The sequence below is a fragment of the Tachyglossus aculeatus genome, chromosome 9 (genome assembly GCF_015852505.1).
Source record: "Tachyglossus aculeatus isolate mTacAcu1 chromosome 9, mTacAcu1.pri, whole genome shotgun sequence".
Lineage (NCBI taxonomy): Eukaryota > Metazoa > Chordata > Mammalia > Monotremata > Tachyglossidae > Tachyglossus > Tachyglossus aculeatus.
In genome coordinates this window covers 43,730,177-43,751,920 of record NC_052074.1, presented here as the reverse complement: position 1 = coordinate 43,751,920, position 21,744 = coordinate 43,730,177, and the positions used below count along the sequence as shown (strand labels likewise).

General features: G+C 46.7%; 1 protein-coding gene across 3 annotated transcripts in view; it reads left to right on the top strand.

Annotated features, from left to right (window-relative positions):
- Positions 1–21,744, top strand: part of CACNB4 (calcium voltage-gated channel auxiliary subunit beta 4) — a 143,969-nt gene that overhangs the window by 68,641 nt on the left and 53,584 nt on the right. The window contains exon 1 of one of the 3 annotated variants that reach the window (XM_038751659.1): positions 1,208–1,267. The exons of the other annotated variants lie outside the window; for them this stretch is intronic. Coding sequence (XP_038607587.1) covers positions 1,223–1,267 — 45 coding nt within the window. The 5' untranslated portion in view covers positions 1,208–1,222. Of the gene's footprint in view, positions 1–1,207; positions 1,268–21,744 lie in introns of those variants that run through there. 3 annotated transcript variants of the gene reach the window in all.

The following is a 21,744-nucleotide window of genomic DNA, read 5'->3' as shown; positions in this document are numbered from 1 at the left end:
TAACAAAATAAAATAAATAGAATAAATCTGTACAAGTAAAATAAATAGAGTAATAAATATGTACAAATATGTACAAGTTGAGGGGCCAGGACTAATTCCTACCTGAGTACTCAATCGTATTTATTGAGTGCTTACTATGTATACTGTACTAAGCGGTTGGGAAAGTACAGTACAAGACAGTTGGTAGACACTTTCCCTGCCCAAAAGAGCTGTGAGGCCCTACTGAGAGCTCACCTCCTCCAGGAGGCCTTCCCAGACTGAGCCCCCTCTCCCCCTCCTCTGCCTCCCCATTCCCCCGCCTTACCCCCTTCCCCTCCCCAAAGCACCTGTATATATATAGTTTGTACGGATTTATTACTCTATTTTATTTGTACATATTTATTCTATTTATTTTATTTTGTTCATATGTTTTGTTTTGTTCTCCGTCTCCCCCTTCCAGACTGTGAGCCCACTGTTGGGTAGGGACTGTCTCTATATGTTGTCAACTTGTACTTCCCCACCGCTTAGTACAGTGCTCTGCACACAGTAAGCGCTCAATAAATATGATTGATGATGATAAAATAAATGAAATAAATATGTACAAATAAAATAGAGTAATAAAGCTGTACAAGCATATATACAGGGGCTGTGGGGAAGGGAAGGAGGAGAGGTAGGAGAGGGCTCAGTTTGGGAACGAATAAATGAATGAATGAACGAATGAATGAATGAACGAATGAATGAATGAATGAATGAATGAATGAATGAATGAATGAATGAATGAATGAATGAATGAATAGCGGGGCGGGGGATGTAGTTGCGGGATCTCCCCGCAAACGCGGAGGCTCGGCAGGCCCCCGGCGGGCGCCAGCCAATGAGCAAAGAGAACGCGCGGGAGACGAGCCAATCAGAGGTCGCGCCGCCCGCCGCGTCATCAGTCTCCGGCCGGAGGGGGCAGTTTTTTTTTTTTTTCTGCGCCGGATTCGGGGGGAAAGGGCACGGGGGAAGATGCCCGGGCCTCTCCGTCGCCAGGGGTAACCGTCGCCCTCGGGGATGTGATTTAGGGGGTCGGCGCATCATCTGGACTCCAAACCGTCCAAAAACCTCTCCCACCCACCCTCCCACCACCCACGCCTGGATTCAGCAGCGGTTTTCTTTTTAATTCTCTATTTATTGAATATATATATATACAAATATATATATATTTTTGCCTTGAGGGAGGGGAATCTCGGATGATCAGACCTCCATGTACGACGATTTGCACCTGCATGGATTCGAGGGCTCGGAGGCGGTAAGTATCAGCGCTTGGCACAGAGTAAGCGCTGGAGAAATACCACCGTGATTGTCCTCCTCGCCAGCTGCTTCCCCCCCCTTCCCCTCCTCGTTATTTGCTGCAAAGCCTAACGGGGAACATGGAGCCGAAATGGGGCATCGGGTGTGGGATGCAGCCGCCGGGAGATGGGCTGTGTACAGTTTATAGTCACCTGAAATAATCCTCCATTACATAATTTCTTGCCAAGGAGGAGGGGAGGAGAGGGAGAGAAATTAGCAGGGGCTCAAGTGGTTCAGGCTTTCCCGGTCCAAAATGAACCCCTTCCTTCGGGGGAACATTTTCCAGGGAAGCACCAGAGAGCCTGGACCACCGAGAAGGGGGGAAAAAAAAACCCCAAACAAACCCCCAAACCCCATGCATTATATAATTCTCGGTGGTAATTTTGAGCTTGCGGGAAGGGAAGTTTGTGAGCTGCCTCCTGGCCCAGGAATCAGACTGAGGTTGTGGAGCTGTCCATCCTTTGTGCAGGAAAATCAATAAGAAAAATCAGATGCACGGGGCCGGGGTAAGTCCAAACCAGAGTTGCACAGTGGCAGCGTGTGTGTTCTCTCTATGGGATGGATCAGGTGTGCCCTCCTGGCGATTCTCCCCCAGCCCTCAGGGTTAGGCCAACAGCCTTGCTTTAAAAAAAAAAACCCAAAACCTCGATAAAACACAATCCACTGGAGCCCCCTAAAAGCTAGTGTCATTTTAGTGATCGCCCCGTTGGGACCCATCCCAGATTATTTCCTGTCCTCCTGCTTTTGCTAGTGGGGATGATCGCCTTGCAGACTCTCTTTCTTCAGAGGATACCCAGAAACCTTGCAAGGGAGAATTATTTGGGGAAGGGGAGTGGGGAGAGCCAGAGACACCTGCTTATAGGTGCACAGACCTGCCGTTTACCCAGTCAAGAAGACCCCATCCTGTAAGGTCCTATGGCTAACTGAAAAAATAAGCAGATTATAACTTAAGGAGTGTGTACGTCAATGCAGACGTATGTACCCCATGATGTGACATCCCTGGAAGAACAGTTGGGATGAGGCCTCTTCCGTTCCGCCTGGCCACTTTCACTAACTCTGAGCCCTGGCCCCCATTGCCGCCCCACATGCTAGAGAGCGATCTGACTGCCCGGTTAGTTCAGAGGAAGGAGGGCTGAAACCTTTTGTGTCAGAGTGCAGGAACTAATTCAGCCCGAACACCTCCTACTTGAAGTTAGCTCTCTTGTGAGTCTAGAGGAGCGGTGATGGCTGGAAGCCCCTCTCTCCCGGTGACATATTTCACGTCCCAGAACACCACATATTCCAGAGTTTTAATGGGTGGTTTTGAAACTCGGGAACCTTTTCTGCACAGATCGAGGGTCCTTTGTTGGCTGGGAACGGATGCGTCCGGCTTTCTCCCCTCAAGGATCAGGTTAATATCTGAGGTACCGGTTTGAGGGGGTGCCGAGATCCCCCGTTTCTTCACGCCCCCTCACCCCGAAAGTGTAGCTGTCTTGTAGGATGGGAAATTCCAAATGTATATACTGGGTGGGTCGGCTGACCGAACGACTGGAGAGCGGGTTACTGCAGTGCTGTACCACCGGTGACTAAGTGTGGACGGCAAACCGAGGATCCTTTTGGATGAAGCGGAAGGACCCGGAAAGACCGTGAGATGGAGAAACCGGTCGGACCGAGGGATGATGGAGAGCGGGGGAAGATCTTTAGCCGGGGGAGGCGAGGGGAGGATGGGAATAGAGGCTCATTCCCATTCAGTCACGGGGGGAGACAAGAGTATTCAGGCCGATGAATTGCCTCCAAATGCTCATTTGAGTTTATTTGTTTTTATAAGGAAGAATAATGTGATGTGTTACCCGAGATGGTGTGAACAGAACTTCCAGCCAATGGAGAAGACTAGGCCCAAATAGCTGAACCGGTGAAGTGACCGTTTAAAGCCCCTCCTGGAGTATCCCATCTTCAGCAGTCATTCTCTGTTCAAATGCATTTATGGCTGTAAGTTTGGGGGGAAATTGTGCAGATTACACAGAGGAGCTCTTTCTGCGATCAGGGCTGATGGTTAGGAACCCAAAGGCTTGTGTCCTGGGTGGCAGCTGGAAAGCCTGAAGACTGAGTACCCAGCTTTCTTTCGGGGTTTGGGGAAGTGTCTGGTGCTGGCCACAGGGCCTCTGGGGTGTGTGTGTGTTTATGTGTGTGTAGAGAAAGAGTGCTTGTGTGTGGAGAGAGAGCGCGCGAGTTCACAATTTAGGTAAATGCTCCTTTTGCCATGTACTCATGCCAGCAACCTGTAACGAGTCCGAACTGACGAGGGAGGAATGCCATTTCCTTTTCATGAGAAACCTACACGATCACATCCCCGGCAGCCCAGATCGCTACTGTAAACCGACAGATGTGTTTTGCTGTGGGATAAAAAGAAAAGCCTCCTTCTAAGGGATTCCTGAGCATATTGAAATAGCACCCCCGAAGCCCCTCTCTGGGTGCTGTACATTTCATGTTTTCTGGAAAGGCGGCTGTGGGGCTTGGTTGTCTAAGCTAAGGATCGGGAATGTGGGAACCTCACTCTGGCTTTGGGCAAATCAGTCAGTCTGGGCTGCAGCTTTCCTTTTTCACTGGGGAATGCGACTGTGCTGGGAAAGAAGTTAGATCCCGGAAGATTCTGCGCTGTTCCATCTGCAGAGTCCTCTCTCTAGGCCTGGAGGGGCTCAGGCGGCCTGCCTTCCTCACTTCAGAGCCCCCTCTCAGCAGATATCGCTATGCGAGCCGTGGCTTGGCTCATTACGATCCATCCAAGTAGCGTTTTAGAGGAGGGCTTCCCCACCCAGCAACTTAACCTCTTTAGATTTTCAGGCATATCCCTAACCACAGTTTATCTGCTTGAGCCACTAATGGGGCAGAGTAGCAGAGGTTCACTTCAGAGACTGAACCTAGTCAGATCTGATTCACAGGTGATTCAGGCAGACTTGCTCATTGATGCATAAGTGGAGTCAGTAAGTTATCTGACATTTTTTTAAAGCTCATCAGGAATAGGATTTCAATGTGGGGAGATGCTGTGAAGTGCCTACTGGTAAACACTCTGCTCAAATCACAAGCTCCTTTTGGGCAGGGATCATGTCTACCAGCCCTTTTGCATTGTATTCTCCCAAGCGCTTAGTACAGTGCCCTGCACGCAGTAAGCGCTCAGTAAATACAATCGATTGATGTGGGCACTGACCTGACTCCTAGACCGTAAGCCCGCTGTGGGCAGGGAACGTGACTACTGATTCTGTTATACTGTACTTTCCCAAGTGATTAGTACAGTGCCCTGCACACAATGAATGCTCAATAAATACCACTGTTTGATTTCTAAACCATTGAGTGGACTGGAACCAGATGCCACTTGGCTGACATAACTTAACCTGGTCCTGTTGGCTTCATTTCTAAATTGTAGTAGGGGCAGGGGCATTTGGACTTTCTTAATAAACCCAATGATGCATTGGCATCTATTGCAAAAGGGAAAAAAAGCTCTGTGATTTCAGCTGTGAAAGTGAAGCAGTGGTAACCTGGTAATTCTTTGTGGTGTTCAGGAAAGTGGAGATGAACCAAATAAAATGTTTAGTGGAAAAAGCATGGGCTTGGGAGTCAGAAGGACCTGGGTTTTAATTCCAGCTCTACTGTGTGACCTTGGGCACATCACTTCACTTCTCTATGCCTCAGTGACCTCATCTCTAAAAATGGGGGTTAAGATTGTGAGCCCCTATGTGGGTCAGGGACTGTATCCAATTTGATTAGCTTGTATCTACCCCAGAGCACAGTATAGTGCTTGGCACTAAGCATTTAACAAGTACCATAAAAATTATCTTTAATTCTTAGGATGTTTCCTCGGGCTGGCCACTGCAGGGAGGAACAGGATGGGGGTTGGGACGGTGCAAGCAAAAATGAAAGCATAGGAGAAACTTCTGAAAAATTTGTCAAGGGATGTCGAAACATTTGGTCTCTTGGAAACAAGGATAAGGGGCAGGGCATCAAGAGCGAAGGGACTCAAATCAGATGGTCTCTCTTGAGCCTAAAGAGCCTCCCCACCTCTGCAGAGAGAGAGAAGCATTTTTAACAAGCCCCAAGTTGGCATTGCATCACTGATTAGAAGCGAGAAAACAGATGGAAATGGGGTGCTGAGATCTATCTGCTGGGAATGCAGGGGTTTTCTGTTTTGGGTTTCTAATTTTAAACTACTTTCCCTCGTCTACTATAGGAGTAAAACTGAGACCTAAAATAAATTTGTTTTCCTTGGCTGTAAATTCTCTGCTTGTCCCCAGCCTGCTAAGATAGTGATGAACCCAAGAGCTGTCTCTGAAATCGGGTGTAATTGCCTTGGGCTGGGTTGACACTAGCAAATGATCCGGCTAATTTGGTTGTAAAAGTATTCTTTCTTCTCAGTTAACCGGATACTTCAGCTGAAGTCATTTCTGGCCACTTGTATATATATAAAAAAACCACAACGAAACGAAACAGCCTCGGCACCCTGGGATAACTTTTACTGAGTCACTTATTTCCCTTTGAGTTGGTTGTCTTGACCCTCAAAAATATCTCTTAAGCTTGCTCATGGCCAAGAGACTATTTTTTTCATATTTGTTAAGTGCTTATGATGTACCAGACACTGTTCTAAGTGCTGAGGCAGAGGCACTCTAATTAGGTTGGACACAGTCCCTGTCCCACATGGGGCTCATCGTCTTCATCTCCATGGTACAGATGAGGTAACTGAGGCACAGAGAAGAGAAGTGACTTGCCCGGGGTGACCCAGCAGACAAGTGGCAGAGTCGAGGTCCTTCTGACTCCCGGGCCTGGGCTCTATCCACTAGGCCACCCTGCCTCAATGTGGTACGTGTCCTGTAGGCCTTCGACAAATACTTGATGATGCCGCTGAGCACTGTATAAAGCAAGGGAGAGCCTACTGCCCTTGCCCTTTAAGAATGTACAAAGTCAATCATATTTATTGAGCGGAGCACTACATTAACCACTTTTGGAGCGTCCAAGAGCAGGAGAAGGCGCAGTTCCTCCTCTCAAAGTCCTTATCAAAGTGAGGGGTTTAAACTGCTTGACCTAGCGTAGGGTACAGCAGCTCATCACCATTCCACGGTCTGAAATTCAGAAGGACGTCCTTCTAGTCCTGCTCCGCCACTTGTCTTCTGCATGACCTTGGGCAAATCACTTCATTTCTCTGTACCTGTTACCTCATCTGTAAAATGGGGATTAAGATGGTGAGTTCCACGTGGGACAGGGCCTGGGTCCAATCTGATGTGCTTGGAACCACTCCAGCGCTTAGAACAGTGTCTGGTAGTAATAATAATAATAATAATGGCATTTATTAAGCACTTACTATGTGCAAAGCACTGTTCTAAGTGCTGGGGAGGTTACAATAATAATAATAATGATGGTATTTGTTAAGCGCTTACTATGTGTAAAGCACTGTTCTAAGCGCTGGGGGGATACAAGGTGATCAGGTTGTCCCATGTGGGGCTCACAGTCTTAATCACCATTTTACAGATGAGGGAACTGAGGCACAGAAAAGTGAAGTGACTTGCCCAAAGTCACACAGCTGACAGTTGGCAGAGCCGGGATTTGAACCCCTGACCTCTGACTCCAAAACCCGTGCTCTTTCCACTGAGCCACTCTGCTTCTCTATTACAAGTGATCAGGTTGTCCCACGTGGGGCTCATAGTCTTAATCCCCACTTTACAGATGAGGTAACTGAGGCACAGAGAAGTCAAGTGACTTGTCCAAAGTCACACAGCTGACAAGTGCCGGAGCTGGGATTTGAACCCGTGATCTCGGACTCCAAAGCCCGTGCTCTTTCCACTGAGCCGAGCGCTTAATAAATACCATAATTAGTATTAATAGTAGGATAAAACAGAATTGGTAGACCCCCCCCCTTCCCCTGCCCACATCGAGCTTACAGTCTAGAGGGGGAGACAAGCATCAATATAAATAAATAAATTGCGGCTACGTACACAAGGGCTGGGGGACTGAGGGAGGGGTGAGTAAAGGGTACAAATCCAAGTGCAAGGATGACTCAGAAGGGAGTGGGAGAAGAGGAAATGAGGACTAAGAAGAGAAAAGCTGCACAAGGAGGTGCAGGACCACCGCGTGAGGTTGGGGGATAATGGCCTGCACTTGGGGCGCACAAGCATCTGTGTAAGTGGGGTGTGGTACCCAGGGGCTGGGGAGACTACCCTCTGGCATCACTGTTAGATGATGCTCATGGGCTTCTACTGAGAGGGACCTAAGGGAGGGGTGGATAGGTTTCATTATCCGAGTCACCATCGGTGATGGACTTCTCCCTTTAATGGAAAATATCACTAGCTCCTCTCAGCCATTCAGTAGTGCGTATTGAACACTTACTATATGCAGAACACTGTAGTAAGCACTTGGGAGAATGCAGTACAACAGAGTTGGCAGGCACATTCCCCGCCCACAAGGAACTTGCGGTGTAAGACGCTCCACTTCCTCCTTTTTTGAATGGCGCAGCGTTAACACGTAAGCCCGTCTCTAGACTGTAAGATCATTTCTAGACTATAAGCTCGTTGTGGGCAGGGAATGAATCTGTTTATCGTTGTGTTGTACTCTCCCAAGTCCTTAGTACAGTGCTCTGCACGTAGTAAGCGCTCAATAAATAAGATTGAATGAATAAACAATCCCTAAGCACTTACCAGGTGTATTCACTCAATCAGTATTATTTATTGAACTCTTATTGTGTTTAGGTCATTGTCATAAGTATTTGGGAATGTGCAATAGGGTAATGAGACATGATTCCCACCCTCAAGGCACTTACAGTCTAGCGGGAGAGGCAGACACTAGATGAGCTTATAGAGAGGGGAAAGCGCCCGACTGCAAATATATGCTCAAGAAGCAGAGTGGTGTAGTGGAAAGAGCAAGGGTCTGTGAGATAGGAAACCTGTTTTTCCATCCCAGCCCTGATACTTGCTTGTGTCACCTTAGGAAGTCATTTAACTTCTCTGGGCCTCAGTTTCCCCTTCTGTAGAATGGGCATTCAGTGCCAGTTCTCTTTTCCTTGAGTCCCGTGTGGGACAGGGAGTGGCTCAGACCAGTTTATCTTGTATCTACCCCAGCCTTTAGTACGGCGCTTGGTACGTAATAAACGCTTGACAAATACTATTTTCGTGGTGATGACGACGGAAGAATCTGAGTGAGGAAGAGGACCTGGGGGTCGTCGAAGAGTTTAAGAGCTGGAGGGGAGCTGAGAAAAGGAGTCCTTCAAATGGTAGCGGCTGTTTTTTAGCCTGAGTTCGGGTAGTCGGTGGGTCCGGTTTCCCGCTGGCTTGACGTTCTGCGGCCAGTTCGGGATTTTCTGCGTGTTCCTGGAGCCCAGGCAGGCCCTGTGGGGAACGGAAAAGAGGTTACAGAGCCCCGAGGGGGTCTAAGAAACCAGTAGGCGTGGAACGGCTGTTCCCGTCATTTGATACTGTCAGACCTGTGGCACAACAGGCCAATGGCTCAGCTGGGTGGCGGGAGATGGGCCCTGTAGCCAGCGAGCTTGGCATTACACAGAATTTGCCATCTGGCAGTGAGCGAGAGGCACCTGAGGGAGAAGAACCACCCGCTCGAGGTATGGGCAGGGAATATATCTGTTGTATTGTTCTATTGTCCTTTCCCAAATGCTTAGTCCGGTGCTCTGCACACAGTAAGCACTCAATAAATACGATTGATTGATTGACTTAATTGGTAAGTGTCCTGTGCCCGGATGCCACAAGATATGTTTGCTCTGTTGCTCCTTTTCTTGTCAGTACCCAGAATGTCCTTCCAGCCTGTAGCTATTCTGTTATGGGGACACCGACATCTCGCCTCTGAAGAGAGAGGCACTGGGATGTTCTTGGAGCTATTGCTACCTGAAGGAAGGAGCGAAAGAAGGCAAGCGGGTACACTTTCCCCGTTTCAGGGTCTAAATTTAATTACCACGGTATTTGTTAAGCACTTATGTGCCAGGCACTGTACAAAGCACTGGGGTAGAGGCAAGCTAATCAGGTCCCATGTGGGACTCACAGTCTGAGTAGGAAAGAGCAAAAGACCTGGGTTTTAACCTCAACTGTGCCATGGGCCTGCTGTGTGACCTTGGGCAAACCAGTCAACTTCTCTGTACCTCAGTTCCCTCATCACCAAAATGGGAATTCAAAACCCATTCCCTTCCTGCTTAGATGGTGAGCCCAAATTCACCCATTCAGTCATATTTAGAGAAGCAGCGGGGCTCAGTGGAAAGAGCCTGGGCTTTGGAGTCAGAGGTCATGGGTTCAAATCCCGGCTCCACCACTTGTCAGCTGTGTGACTTTGGGCAAGTCACTTCACTTCTCTGGGCCTCAGTTACCTCATCTGTAAAATGGGGATTAAGATTGTGAGCCCCACATGGGACAACCTGATCGCCTTGTATCCCCCCCAGTGCTTAAAACAGTGCTTTGCACATAGAAAGTGCTTAATAAATGCCATTATTATTATTATTATTATATTTATTGAGCACTTACTGTGTGCAGAGCACTGTACATGCACTTGGAAAGGCCCTGATTATCTTGTATCTACCTCAGTGCTTAGTGCAGTGCCTGGCACATAGTAAGCACTAATAAATACTGCAATTGTTATGATTATTATTATTATACCTCTGCATGAATCGAGTCATTATTTCATTCATTCATTCAATCATATTTATTGAGCGATTACTGTGTGCAGAGCACCGTACTAAGCACTTGGGAAGTACAAGTTGGCAACATATAGAGACAGTCCCTACCCAACAGCGGGCTCACAGTCTAGAAGGGGGAGACAGCCAACAAAACAAAACGTATTAACAAAATAAAATAAATAGAATAAATATGTACAGGTAAAATAAATAGAGTAATAAATATGTACAAACATATTTGCTGTGGGGAGGGGAAGGAGGTAAGGCTGGGGGGATGGGGAGGGGGAGGAGGGGGCTCAGTGTGGGAAGGCCTCCTGGAAGAGGTGAGCTCCCAGTAGGGCTTTGAAGGGAGGAAGAGAGCTAGCTTGGCAGATTGAAACGCCGGGGTTCAGCTTGTGGGTTTACAAACACTTCAGTGTTTTCTCTGAAATCCCTACCAATTTAGGGCTAGTTTCTCCTCGTTTCCACATCCTCACGTCAGAGCCGGAGTTTGGCATTTTGAGGTCTGTTTTTTGAAAGTAAAGGAATGTGGAGGACTTGAAAAAGGTCCTGAGGAGAGCAGTAAGTGGGATGGAGAGAGGCAGTGTAGCCTAGTGGAATGAAGAAAGGCCTGGGAATCAGGAGACCTGGGCTGTATTCCCAGCTCTGCTAGTGCTCCTCGGCGTGACCTTCAGCAGGTCAGGTAACCACTCCGTGCCTCTAGTTCCTCAGTACTTCATTCATTCATTCATTCAATCGTATTTATTGAGCGCTTACTGTGTGCAGAGCACTGTACTAAGCGCTTGGGAAGTACCAGTTGGCAACAGAGACGGTCCCTACCCAACAACGGGCTCCCAGTCTAGAAGGGGGAGACGGACAACAAAACAAAACACATGGACAGGTGTCAAGTCATCAGAATAAACAGAAGTAAAGCTAGATGCACATCATTAACAAAATAAATAGAATAGTAAATATGTACAAGTACTTCAGCATGGAGTAGTGAATAGAGCACCATCCTGGAGGTCAGAAGGTCAAGGGTTCGAATCCCAGATCTGCCACTTGTCTGCGGTGTGACCTTGGGCAAGTCACTTCACTTCTCTTTGCCTCAGTTACCTCATCTGTAAAGTGGGGATTGAGTCTGTGAGCCCCACGTGGGACAGGGACTGTGTCCAACCTGATTTGCTTGTATCCACCCCAGCGCTTAGTACAATGCCTGGCACATAGTAAGTGCTCAACAGATACCAGAGTTGTTATTGTTATTATTATTCCTGCTTACTGATTAATTTTTTTCAAATTATGGCTAATCCTGGGGTAGTACAAGCTAATTGGTTCATACTGAATCTGATCTGATTGTCCTTGTACATAGCCCAGTGCTTAGCCCAGTGCTTGACACATAATATAAGCACTTATAATAATAATGGTGGCATTTATTAAGTGCTTACTATGTGCAAAGCACTGTTCTAAGCGCTGGGGAGCTTACAAGGTGATCAGGTTGTCCCACGGGAGACTCACAGTCTTAATAATAATAATAATAATAATGGCATTTATTAAGTGCTTGCTATGTGCAAAGCAGTGTTCTAAGCGCTGGGGAGGTTGCAAGGTGATCAGGTTGTCCCACGTGGGGCTCACAGTCTTAACCCCCATTTTACAGATGAGGGAACGAAGGCACAGAGAAGTTAAGTGACTTTGCCCAAAGTCACAGAGCTGACAATTGGCGGAGCAGGGATTTGAACCCACGACCTCTGACTCCAAAGCTCGTGCTCTTTCCACTGAGCCACGCGGCTTCTCTGCTTCGAATAACACCATAATTATTTTTAAAGGAGTGAAAGTCGGATACAGGGGAAGAAAGATGAGAGAGGTACCTGCCTCTCAAGGATTTGGGATCACATCTTACCCCCGCGGTTCTCTGACAGGGGCTGAATTCCTGCAAAATCCTGCTTTATGACAGATTGGTGCTCTAGTTCTCAGCCTGCTCAAAACCAGATAATGCTGTGTGCAGAACGCTGTACTAAACACTTGGGAGAGTACAGTAAACAGACATATTCTCTGCCCACAGTGAGCTAAGGTCTTCTGGATCTGGTGAGAGCAGAGACTCTCACTGATAGAGGGAGGAAAGGCCTTGGATTCAGAGGACCTGGGTTCTAATCCTGACTCTGCCATCTGCCTGCTGTGTGAACATCGACAGGTCACTTAACTTTTCTGTTCCTCCGTTTCCTCGTCTGTAAAATGGAGATAAAATACATCTTCTCCTTCCCTCTTAGACTGAGGATGTCAAGATCTGATTATCTTGTAACCCCAATACAGCGATTGACACCTAGTAAATGCTTAGTAAATGCCATCATTATTAAATAAGTGATATGAAGGTGCTTTAGAGAATTGAAAACACCCTGCAAATTCAAGGTGCTGTCCATCTAGATTTAAATTCCTTGCGGGCAGGGAGCATCGTGATCATCAGTGGTATTTAGCAAGCGTTTCGTGTGTGCAGAACACTGTACCAAGTGCTTGGGAGAGTACGGTACCAAAGAGTTGGTAGACGCGTTCCCTGCCCACAACGAGCTTATCAATCAATCAATCAATCGTATTTATTGAGTGCTTACTGTGTGCAGAGCACTGTACTAAGCACTTGGGAAGTACAAGTTGGCAACACATAGAGACAGTCCCTACCCAACAGCGGGCTCACAGTCTAGAGGGGGAGAAAGACATTAATATAAGTGTTATATTGTACTCTCCTAATCATCATCATCATCATCAATCATATTTATTGAGCGCTTACTATGTGCAGAGCACTGTACTAAGTGCTTGGGAAGTACAAATTGGCAACATATAGAGACAGTCCCTACCCAACAGTGGGCTCACAGTCTAAAAGGGGGAGACAGAGAACAAAACCAAACATACTAACAAAATCAAATAAATAGAATAGATAGGTACAAATAAAATAAATAAATAAATAAATAGAGTAATAAATATGTACAAACATATATACATATATACAGGTGCTGTGGGGAAGGGAAGGAGGTAAGATGGGAGGATGGAGAGGGGAACGAGGGGGAAAGGAAGGAAGGGGCTCAGTCTGGGAAGGCCTCCTGGAGGAGGTGAGCTCTCAGCAGGGCCTTGAAGGGAGGAAGAGAGCTAGCTTGGTGGATGGGCAGAGGGGTGCACAGTGCTTTGCACACCATAAGTGCTCAATAAATACAATTGAATGAATAAATCATTTGTAATATAATTTGTAGATATATACATTAATGCTGTGGGGAGAATGCCCAAAGGTCACAGAGCTAAGTGCATGTCTACCAACTCTGTTGTACTCTCCCAAGTGCTTACTACAGTGCTGCGCACACAGTAAGCGCTCAGTAAATACCACTGACTGATTGATTATCTGCTACTCTCTGCTGGACCTCATCCCGATGAGGAATCTGTGGGAGCGGTAGGAAGCTTATCGTAAAATGGGGGTGAAGACAGGGAGCCCCATATGGAACGTGTACTGTGCCTGACCTGATTAGCTTGTAATAATAATAATGGTATTTGCTAAGCGCTTACTATGTGCGAAGCACTGTTCTAAGCGCTGTATCTACCCCAGCGCTTAGAAGAGTGCCTGGCACATAGTAAAAGCTTAACAAATACCCAAAACAAAAACAACAAAAAAAGAAAGGATTCTTTCAGAGTCCCCAGTGGTTCCACTGGGTGTAATTAGTCAGTCAGTCGGTTGTATTTATTAAGTGCCGATTGTACTAAGCACTTGGAAGAGTACAGTATAACAGAGTTGGTAGACCCATTCCTTGCCCACAATAAGTTTCCAGTCTAGAGGCGGAGACAGACATTAATATAAATAAATAAATTACGGATACAAAAATTAAGGAAATTTTTGCTTTGAACCTCGGTGGAGAGTCAATTGGATGATGACCTGTTAAAGAAACCCCCCTCTACACTGACCCCCAGCTCCCTGCCCATTCACAAGTGCGTGTCTGTGTGTCTACAAACACGTGCGTGTCCCAGAGAGGAGCAGGGCCAAGCTGGTGTACCGTAATGAACATCAATGTTTTAGGAAAGATAGCCTTCCAGATCTTTATTGTCAAGATTTAACTCCTCTACCCATCACTTAATCATTTTGAATATTGTGAGGTGATTGTCAGAGAGGCCAATTTCTTTTTCTGTACTTCATAATTACTCTTAATGCCAATGTTCCAAGTGGGAAAGGCTTTATGACTAAGATACATTATTTTTGCCATCTCCATTGATTAGCATTGATTCTTATGTGACTAGGAGAACTCTTTTTTTCTCTCTCTCTCTCTCTCCCTTCCCCCCGCCTTCCCTTCCAGCTGGTTTTCTCTGCCACACTTCCTCCTTCTTGAAGCATCGCCGTGTCGCTGGATGCTTTTTCAGGCTAATCATGTACCCTTTCTCTTTTCCTTTCGCTGTTTCTTTCTCGCCTTTTTCAGTTACCACTCGGCTGTCATGTGACCCTAGGCAAGTCACTTAATGGTGCTTTGGTTTCCTCATCTGTAAAAATAGGATTAATATACCTGTTCTCCCTCCCCCTTAGATTGTGAGTCTCACACAGGGCAGGACTGTGGCCAGCCTGATTATACTGTATCTACCCCAGTGCTTTGCGCAGGTCTTAACCTATATCTAATACTACAGTTATTTTTATTGTTGCTGTCGGGCCAACTGTATCGGTGGAGCATGAGATGCTTAATCTCAGGATCATGGGTTTGAATTCTAATCAGTGGTATTCATTGAGTGCTTAGTATGTGCAGACCACTGTAGTAAGCTCCTGGGAGAATGCAATAGAATTGGAATTCACATTCCCTGCCCACAGTAAGCTTGCAGTTTTTGGGTAGGGTAGACATAATAGAGGACTACTGTCCTGTACTTCCTTCAGGCTTCTTCTGGCTTGTCTTAGGATCGGCTGAGCTGGTACTCCCGTTTCTCCTGCCCTTTTTAGATGCTCTCTTTTTTTTCTTACATTATATGTTAAGTACTTACTATGTGACAAGCACTTCTCTAGTCTGTGAACCTGTCTGTGAGCCCGTTGTGGGCAGGGATTATCTCTCTTCATTGCTGTATTGTACTTTACAAGCACTTAGCACAGTGCTCTGCACACAGTAAGTCCTCAATAAATATGATTGAATGAAACTCTGAGGTAGATATAAGCTAATCAGGTTGGACATAGTCCCTATCCCACACGTCTTAATCCCCATTTTTCAGATGAGCTAAATGAGACAAGGAGAAGTGAAATGACTTGCCTAAAGTCACACATCAGACAAGTGGTGAGCCGGGATTAGAACCCAGGTCCTTCTGACATCTAGGCCACACTGCTTGTCTCTCTTTCTAGTTTCCATTTTCCCTGTCCTACCTTGTCTATCTGCTGCAATCCACCTCTCTCTCCTGCTGCTGCTGAAACACCTGCACTTTCAAAGGAAAGAACAGCCATGATCCCAATTTGTCGGTTAGGAAATATTGGGATTTTCAGTGTTTGTATTGAGGACTGAATAAGATGAGAGAGTGATCCAACTGATTGAGTTTCAGATTTTAAAGTACCCAGGGATTTGTCGAAGGGGTCTCTAATGCCTCAGGGGTCTCGATTGGATTTGTTGACTGCCCTAATGACTCAAAGGACCAGAAATTACAACCATAAAAATAATAAAGACTGTGAACCCGTTGTTGGGTAGGGACCGTCTCTATATGTTGCCAACTTGTACTTCCCAAGCGCTTAGTACAGTGCTCTGCACAGAGTAAGCGCTCAATAAATACTAATGAATGAATGAATGAATGAATATACTAAGAGAAAAGCTTCCCCAGGATTCTATGAATGCTTTAACTCACTTCTCTCTTTTAAATATATTCTAACTGTAAGATGTACAGCTGTTAGATTTTTTTTTTCATTGAACGTGTATTTTCATAAAGAGAGACTGCCTTCTTCAGAGTTGCCAGCCAGGATTTGCAAACACCAATGATTTAAAATCAACCCGGTGAATCTCTTGTGAGGAGCCCAGACATCAAACAGTTAGTCTGGGAACCTGGAAATTGCGCATGTGTGAACTGATTTGATTCTTGGAGGTTTGAGCTTCCTTCCTCACATTGAGGATTCAGGCAGATGCCAAGACCACAAGTCCACTTAACTGCAAGAAAGTGACTGCTTTTGTAGCTGCCAATTGCTTTGCTGAGTCTTCTCCTCCTCCGCCTCAAAGAATCTTAAGGAAGGGGGTTGTGGGAGGAGGTCATAGGCTGTCAGGCCCAGGGAGCTCGCCTCTTTAATAATAATGGCATTTATTAAGCGCTTACTATGCGCAAAGCACTGTTCTAAGCACTGGGGAGGTTACAAGGTGATCAGGTTGTCCCAGGGGTCTCACAGTCTTAATCCCCATTTTACAGATGAGGTAACTGAGGCCCAGAGAAGTGAAGTGACCTGCCCAAAGTCACACAGCTGACAATTGGCGGAGCCGGGATTTGAACCCATGACCTCTGACTCCCAAGCCCGGGCTCTTTCCACTGAGCCACACTGCTCTTTTTACCCAAGAGGCTGCCATTTTCATTCTCTGAAAATGGGCCATGGAGTTCTGCAGTGATTACTTAGGAATAAGCAAGCCATTATGGCATCAGACCGTTGCAATTCCTCTAACCACTCAACCTAGATGAGGACTTCTTCCTTCCTCCACTCTTAAAGAAATCCTCTCTCCTTCCTATCCGTCCCCATCCTTAATGCTTATATGTTTCGTTTCCTCAGCATCCATGCACCTATGTTTGCTTATTTGCATAATCCATTATTGATTCAGCTTCCTCATTGTGATCCATTTGTAAGACTTCCTCTTACATCCCTTTTCCTTCTCGGCTCTTACTATTTGAAAGCGATTCTGATCTGGTCATTACACTGTAAATTCCTGGAGGGAGGTATTACCTATTGAGTGCAGAACACTGTTATTGGTGTTTGAGAGAAAACTCGTAACTCTTTTGCACTCTCCCCAGCGCTTAGTACAGTGCTGTGTTCAAGGGAAGGGACAATACATGCCACGGACTGTCCTCCAGGAGTTTATAACCCAGGGCAGGGGCCAGACACACAATAGCTTTCATTTGGGATGATTGCATTGGGCTTTCCTGAAATCCATTTTGGGATGTTGGAGTTCCTGCCATACTCCCTGTTGCAAGTTTTGGTTTAAAGGCCCCAGTTGTTACAGTGCGTTCAATCCCACAGCCCCCTTCCCCTGGTCTCCTGCCGAATGCCCTCCCCACCCCTGGCCAGAGAGGGGACCTAATTGAAACCATTTGGCAGGTGACTATTTTGAAGATTAAAAGGGACCCCTATCTCATCTGAACTCACGTTTGGTTTTTTTATGGTTTTTGTTAAGCGCTTACTGTGTGCCAAGCGCTGGGGTCTTGTCTTATGCTGTCGAATCATCTCCAACCCATAGCGATACCTGTCCCAAAATGCCCCGCCTCCATCTGCAATCGTTCCGGTAGTGGATCCATAGTTTACTTGTAAAAATCTGGAAGTGGTTTACCATTGCTTCCTTCCACGCACTAAACTTGAGTCTCCTTCCTCGACTCTCTCCCATGCTGCTCGTGTCCAGCACAGGTGAGTTTTGACTTGTAGCCGATTGCATTCCACTAGCCACTGCCCAAGCTAAAAATGGAGTGGGTATGCCTCTGCTTGACTCTCCCTCCCATAGCCAAGACCGGTAGAGTACTGGAAACTCTCCAGGTGTGATCCTGAGTGGTGACTCTGGAGAGTAAGATATAACATTCATTCAGTCAATCGTATTTATTGAGTGCTTATTGTGTGCAGAGCACTGTACTAAGCGTGTGGGAAGTACAAGTTGGCAACATATAGAGACGGTCCCTACCCAACAGCGGGCTCACAGTCTACAAGCGGGAGACAGAACAAAGTTGGTAGGCACGTTCCCTGCCCACAGCAAGCTTGCAGTCTAGTCTGTACCATGCGGTACAAGGACTGTGTCCCACCTAATTGTGCCTATGATAATAATAATAATTATGGTATTTGTTAAGTGCGTACTATGTGCTGGGCACTATACTAAGCGCTGAGGTGGATACAGGCAAATCGGGTTGGACAGCCCCTGTCCCACATGGGGCTCATGGTCTCAATTCTCATTTTACAGATGAGGGAACTGAGGCCCAAAGAAGTAAAGTGACTTGCCCAAGGTCACACAGCAGACAAATAGCAGAACCAGGATTAGAATCCGTGGCCTTCCAACTCCCAGGCCCGTGCTCTATTCACTACGCCGTTGCTGCTGCACTTGGATCAGTGTCCCATGTGTGCTGAGCACTTAACAAATACCAAAAAAAAAAAAATAATAAAGACACCAGATATGTAAGTCTCGGCTTGAGTGGGGTAAAATGGGATTGTAGGGCTGTGGACCCCTCTCAGGGTCGCATCCGGAGAGTTTCCAGTCCTCTCTACCAGTCTCGACTGCGGGAGGGAGGGTCAAGCAGATTCTCCATTCCTAGTTTGGCCAGTGGCTAGCGAGTGGAAAGGCAATCTGCTACAAGTCAAAACACACCTGTGCTGGGCAGCAGTGGCGTGGGAGAGAGTCGAGGCCGGAGACTCAAGTTTACTGCGCGGAAGGAGGCAATGGTAAACCAATTCTGTATTTTTACCAAGAAAACTCTATGGATCCACTACCAGAACGATTGCAGATGGAGGCGGGGTGTTCTGGGAGAGATGTGTCCACGGCGTCGCTATGGGTCAGAGACGACTCGACGGTATAAGACAAGAGAAGAGCTGTGGATATTTCTGACTGAAAAATAGAAGCAGCGTGGCTCAGTGGAAAGAGCCTGGGCTTTGGAGTCAGAGGTCATGGGTTCAAATCCCGGCTCCGCCGCTTGTCAGCTGTGTGGCTTTGGGCAAGTTACTTGACTTCTCTGTGCCTCAGTTCCCTCATCTGTAAAATGGGGATTAAGTCTGTGAGCCCCACGGGGGACAACCTAATCACTGTGTATCCTCCCCAGTGCTTAGAACAGTGCTTTGCACATAGTAAGCGCTTAATAAATGCCATCATTATTAAGAGACAGCAGTCTTTTCCCAGTCCAGCCCCACGTGGGCAGCGGATACTGCCCACCATCGCCACTGTTAGCCCACTGTTGGGTAGGGACTGTCTCCATATGTTGCCAATTTGTACTTCCCAAGCGCTTAGTACAGTGCTCTGCACATAGTAAGCGCTCAATAAATACGATTGATGATGATGGAACGTTCATTCCGGGACCTTCTCTCACACCAGAGCCAAGTTCTCGCCGTTCCCAGCTTTCTTCTGGCCCTGCTTCTGTCATCGGGCAGAAGTACTCAGTCCCAGACCCTCCGCACTGTCTTTTTTATATACCTTTCCCAGCTCTGTTACATCCTTCCTCAGATGCGGTGACCAGAATAGAATGAGAGGCCCAGTTTAAAAAAAGACCCGGTTTCCAGAACGGTCCATCCGCTCGGCCGGCCGGCGCCGTGTGCTGTGCCGTGGATTTGGATGGATTTAGGGAGTCGTGCGGCGTGACGGGAAGGCTCGGCGGACCCATCCTGGAACAGCAGGCCTGAACCCACGTACCAGGAACGTATTTTGGGGGTTCATCTGTGAGCGTTGATTTTTTTTTTTTGCTTCCGTTTGAAGGTGGAATGGAAAGGCCGCTGAAAAAAAAAAACAAACAAAAAAAAGGAGATCTGGGAGCTCAAAAAATTCTGAGCTCATCCCGGTTCCGCCTCTCGTCTGCTGTGTGGACTTGGGCAAGTCACTTAACTTCCCTGTGCCTCAGTTACCTCATCTGTGAAATGGGGATTAAGACTGTGAGCCACATGTGGGACACAGACTGTGTCCAACCTGATTTGCTTGTATCCACCCCAGCGTTTAGGATAGTGCCTGGCACATAGTAAGGGCTTCACAAATACCTTAACAATTATTATTATTATTTGCCTAGGGTCAGGCACATACATGGCCTTATTGAAGGCACACCTCCTCCAAGAGCCTTCCCTGACTAAGCCTTCCGCTCCTCCCACTCCCTTCTGAGTCACCCTGACTTGTTCCCTTTTTTCATTCCCCCCGCAGCACTTATGTACATATATGTAATTTATTTATATTAATGGCTGTCTCCCCTTCTAGACTGGAAGCTCGTTTTGGGCAGGGAATGTGTCTGTTTATTGTTGTGTTGCAGTCCCCCAAGCACTTAATATAGCGCTCTCAGTGAGCTCCCAATAAATACAATCGACTGACTGACTGACATAGCCTTTGGACAAGCACTTAGTACAGTGCCAAGTGCTTAGTACAGTGCTCTGCACACTGTACGCACTCAGTAAATACAATTGAATGAAAGTCTTTGCCTGTTTGAACCACCGTTTTCCAGCGTGGTCAGAAAATTCCTAAGGAGCTTTTTGAATAATAATGTGAATCAATCAATGGTATTTAGTGAGCATGTACTGTGTGCAAAGCACTGTACTAGGCACTTGGGAGAGTACTAATCCAACAGAGTTGGTAGTCACAAACCCTGCCGACAAGAGGCTTACAGTCTATCGATGTAAACCATATTCGTTCCACCATGTAATTCCCTAGACATGATTATGTAAGAAGCATCATTTTTCTTCAAGAACAGAAGGTAAGAACCAGTTGGAGAAGCAGCATGGCATAGTGGCTAGAACCCGGGCCTGGGAGGAAAGAAAGGTCATGGGTTCTAATTCCGGCTCCACCTCTTGTCTGCTGTGTGACCTTGGGCAAGTCACGTCACTTCCCTGGGCCTCAGTTTCCTTATCTGTAAAGTGGGGATTAAGACTGTGAGCCCCCTGCGGAACAACCTGATCACCTTGTAACCTCCCCAGCGCTTAGAACAGTGCCTTGCACATAGTAAGCGCTTAATAAATGCCATCATTATTATTATTATTCTCTGGGCCTCAGTTTCCTCATCTGTAAAATGGGGATTGAGACTGTGAGCCCCACGTGGGACAGGGACTGTGTCCGACCTGATCTGCTTGTATCCACCCCAGCGCACAGTGCAGTGCCTGGCACATAGTTAAGCGCTTGAAAAATATCATTATTATTATTATTACAGTGTCTCATTTATGCCCCTCTCCATCCCCCCCCATCTTGCCTCCTTCCCTTCCCCACAGCACCTGTATATATGTGTATATGTTTGTACATATTTATTACTCTATTTATTTTACTTGTACATATCTATTCTATTTATTTTATTTTATTAGTATGTTTGGTTTTGTTCTCTGTCTCCCCCTTTTAGACTGTGAGCCCACTGTTGGGTAGGGACTGTCTCTATATGTTGCCAATTTGTACTTCCCAAGCGCTTAGTACAGTGCTCTGCACATAGTAAGCGCTCAATAAATATGATTGATGATGATGATGATCTGTAGAATAGGGATTAAGTCTTCCTCCCTTCCATTTAGACTGTGAGCCTCATGTAGGTCAGGGACTGTGTCCAACTTAATTATCTTTTATCTACCCCAGTGCTTAGTATAGTGCCTGCACATAGTAAGCGCCTAACAAGTACTATTGAGGAACATAAATAGCGTCCCTCCAAAATAAGTCGTCATCAACATCAGTGGTGTTTATTGAGCATGTACTGAGTGTCTAGCACTATAATAATAATAATAATAATGGTCTTTGCTAAGCGCTTACTATGTGTAAAGCACTGTTCTAAGTGCTGGGGTAGATCCAAGCTAATCAAGTTGGACACAGTTCCTGTCCCACATGGGCCTCACCTTTAATCCCCATTTAACAGATGAGGCAACTGAGGCACAGAAAAGTGAAGTGACTTGCCTAAGGTCACACAGCGGACTAATGGCGGAGGCGGGATTTAGAACCTAGGTCTTTCTGGCTCCCAGGGCTGTGCTC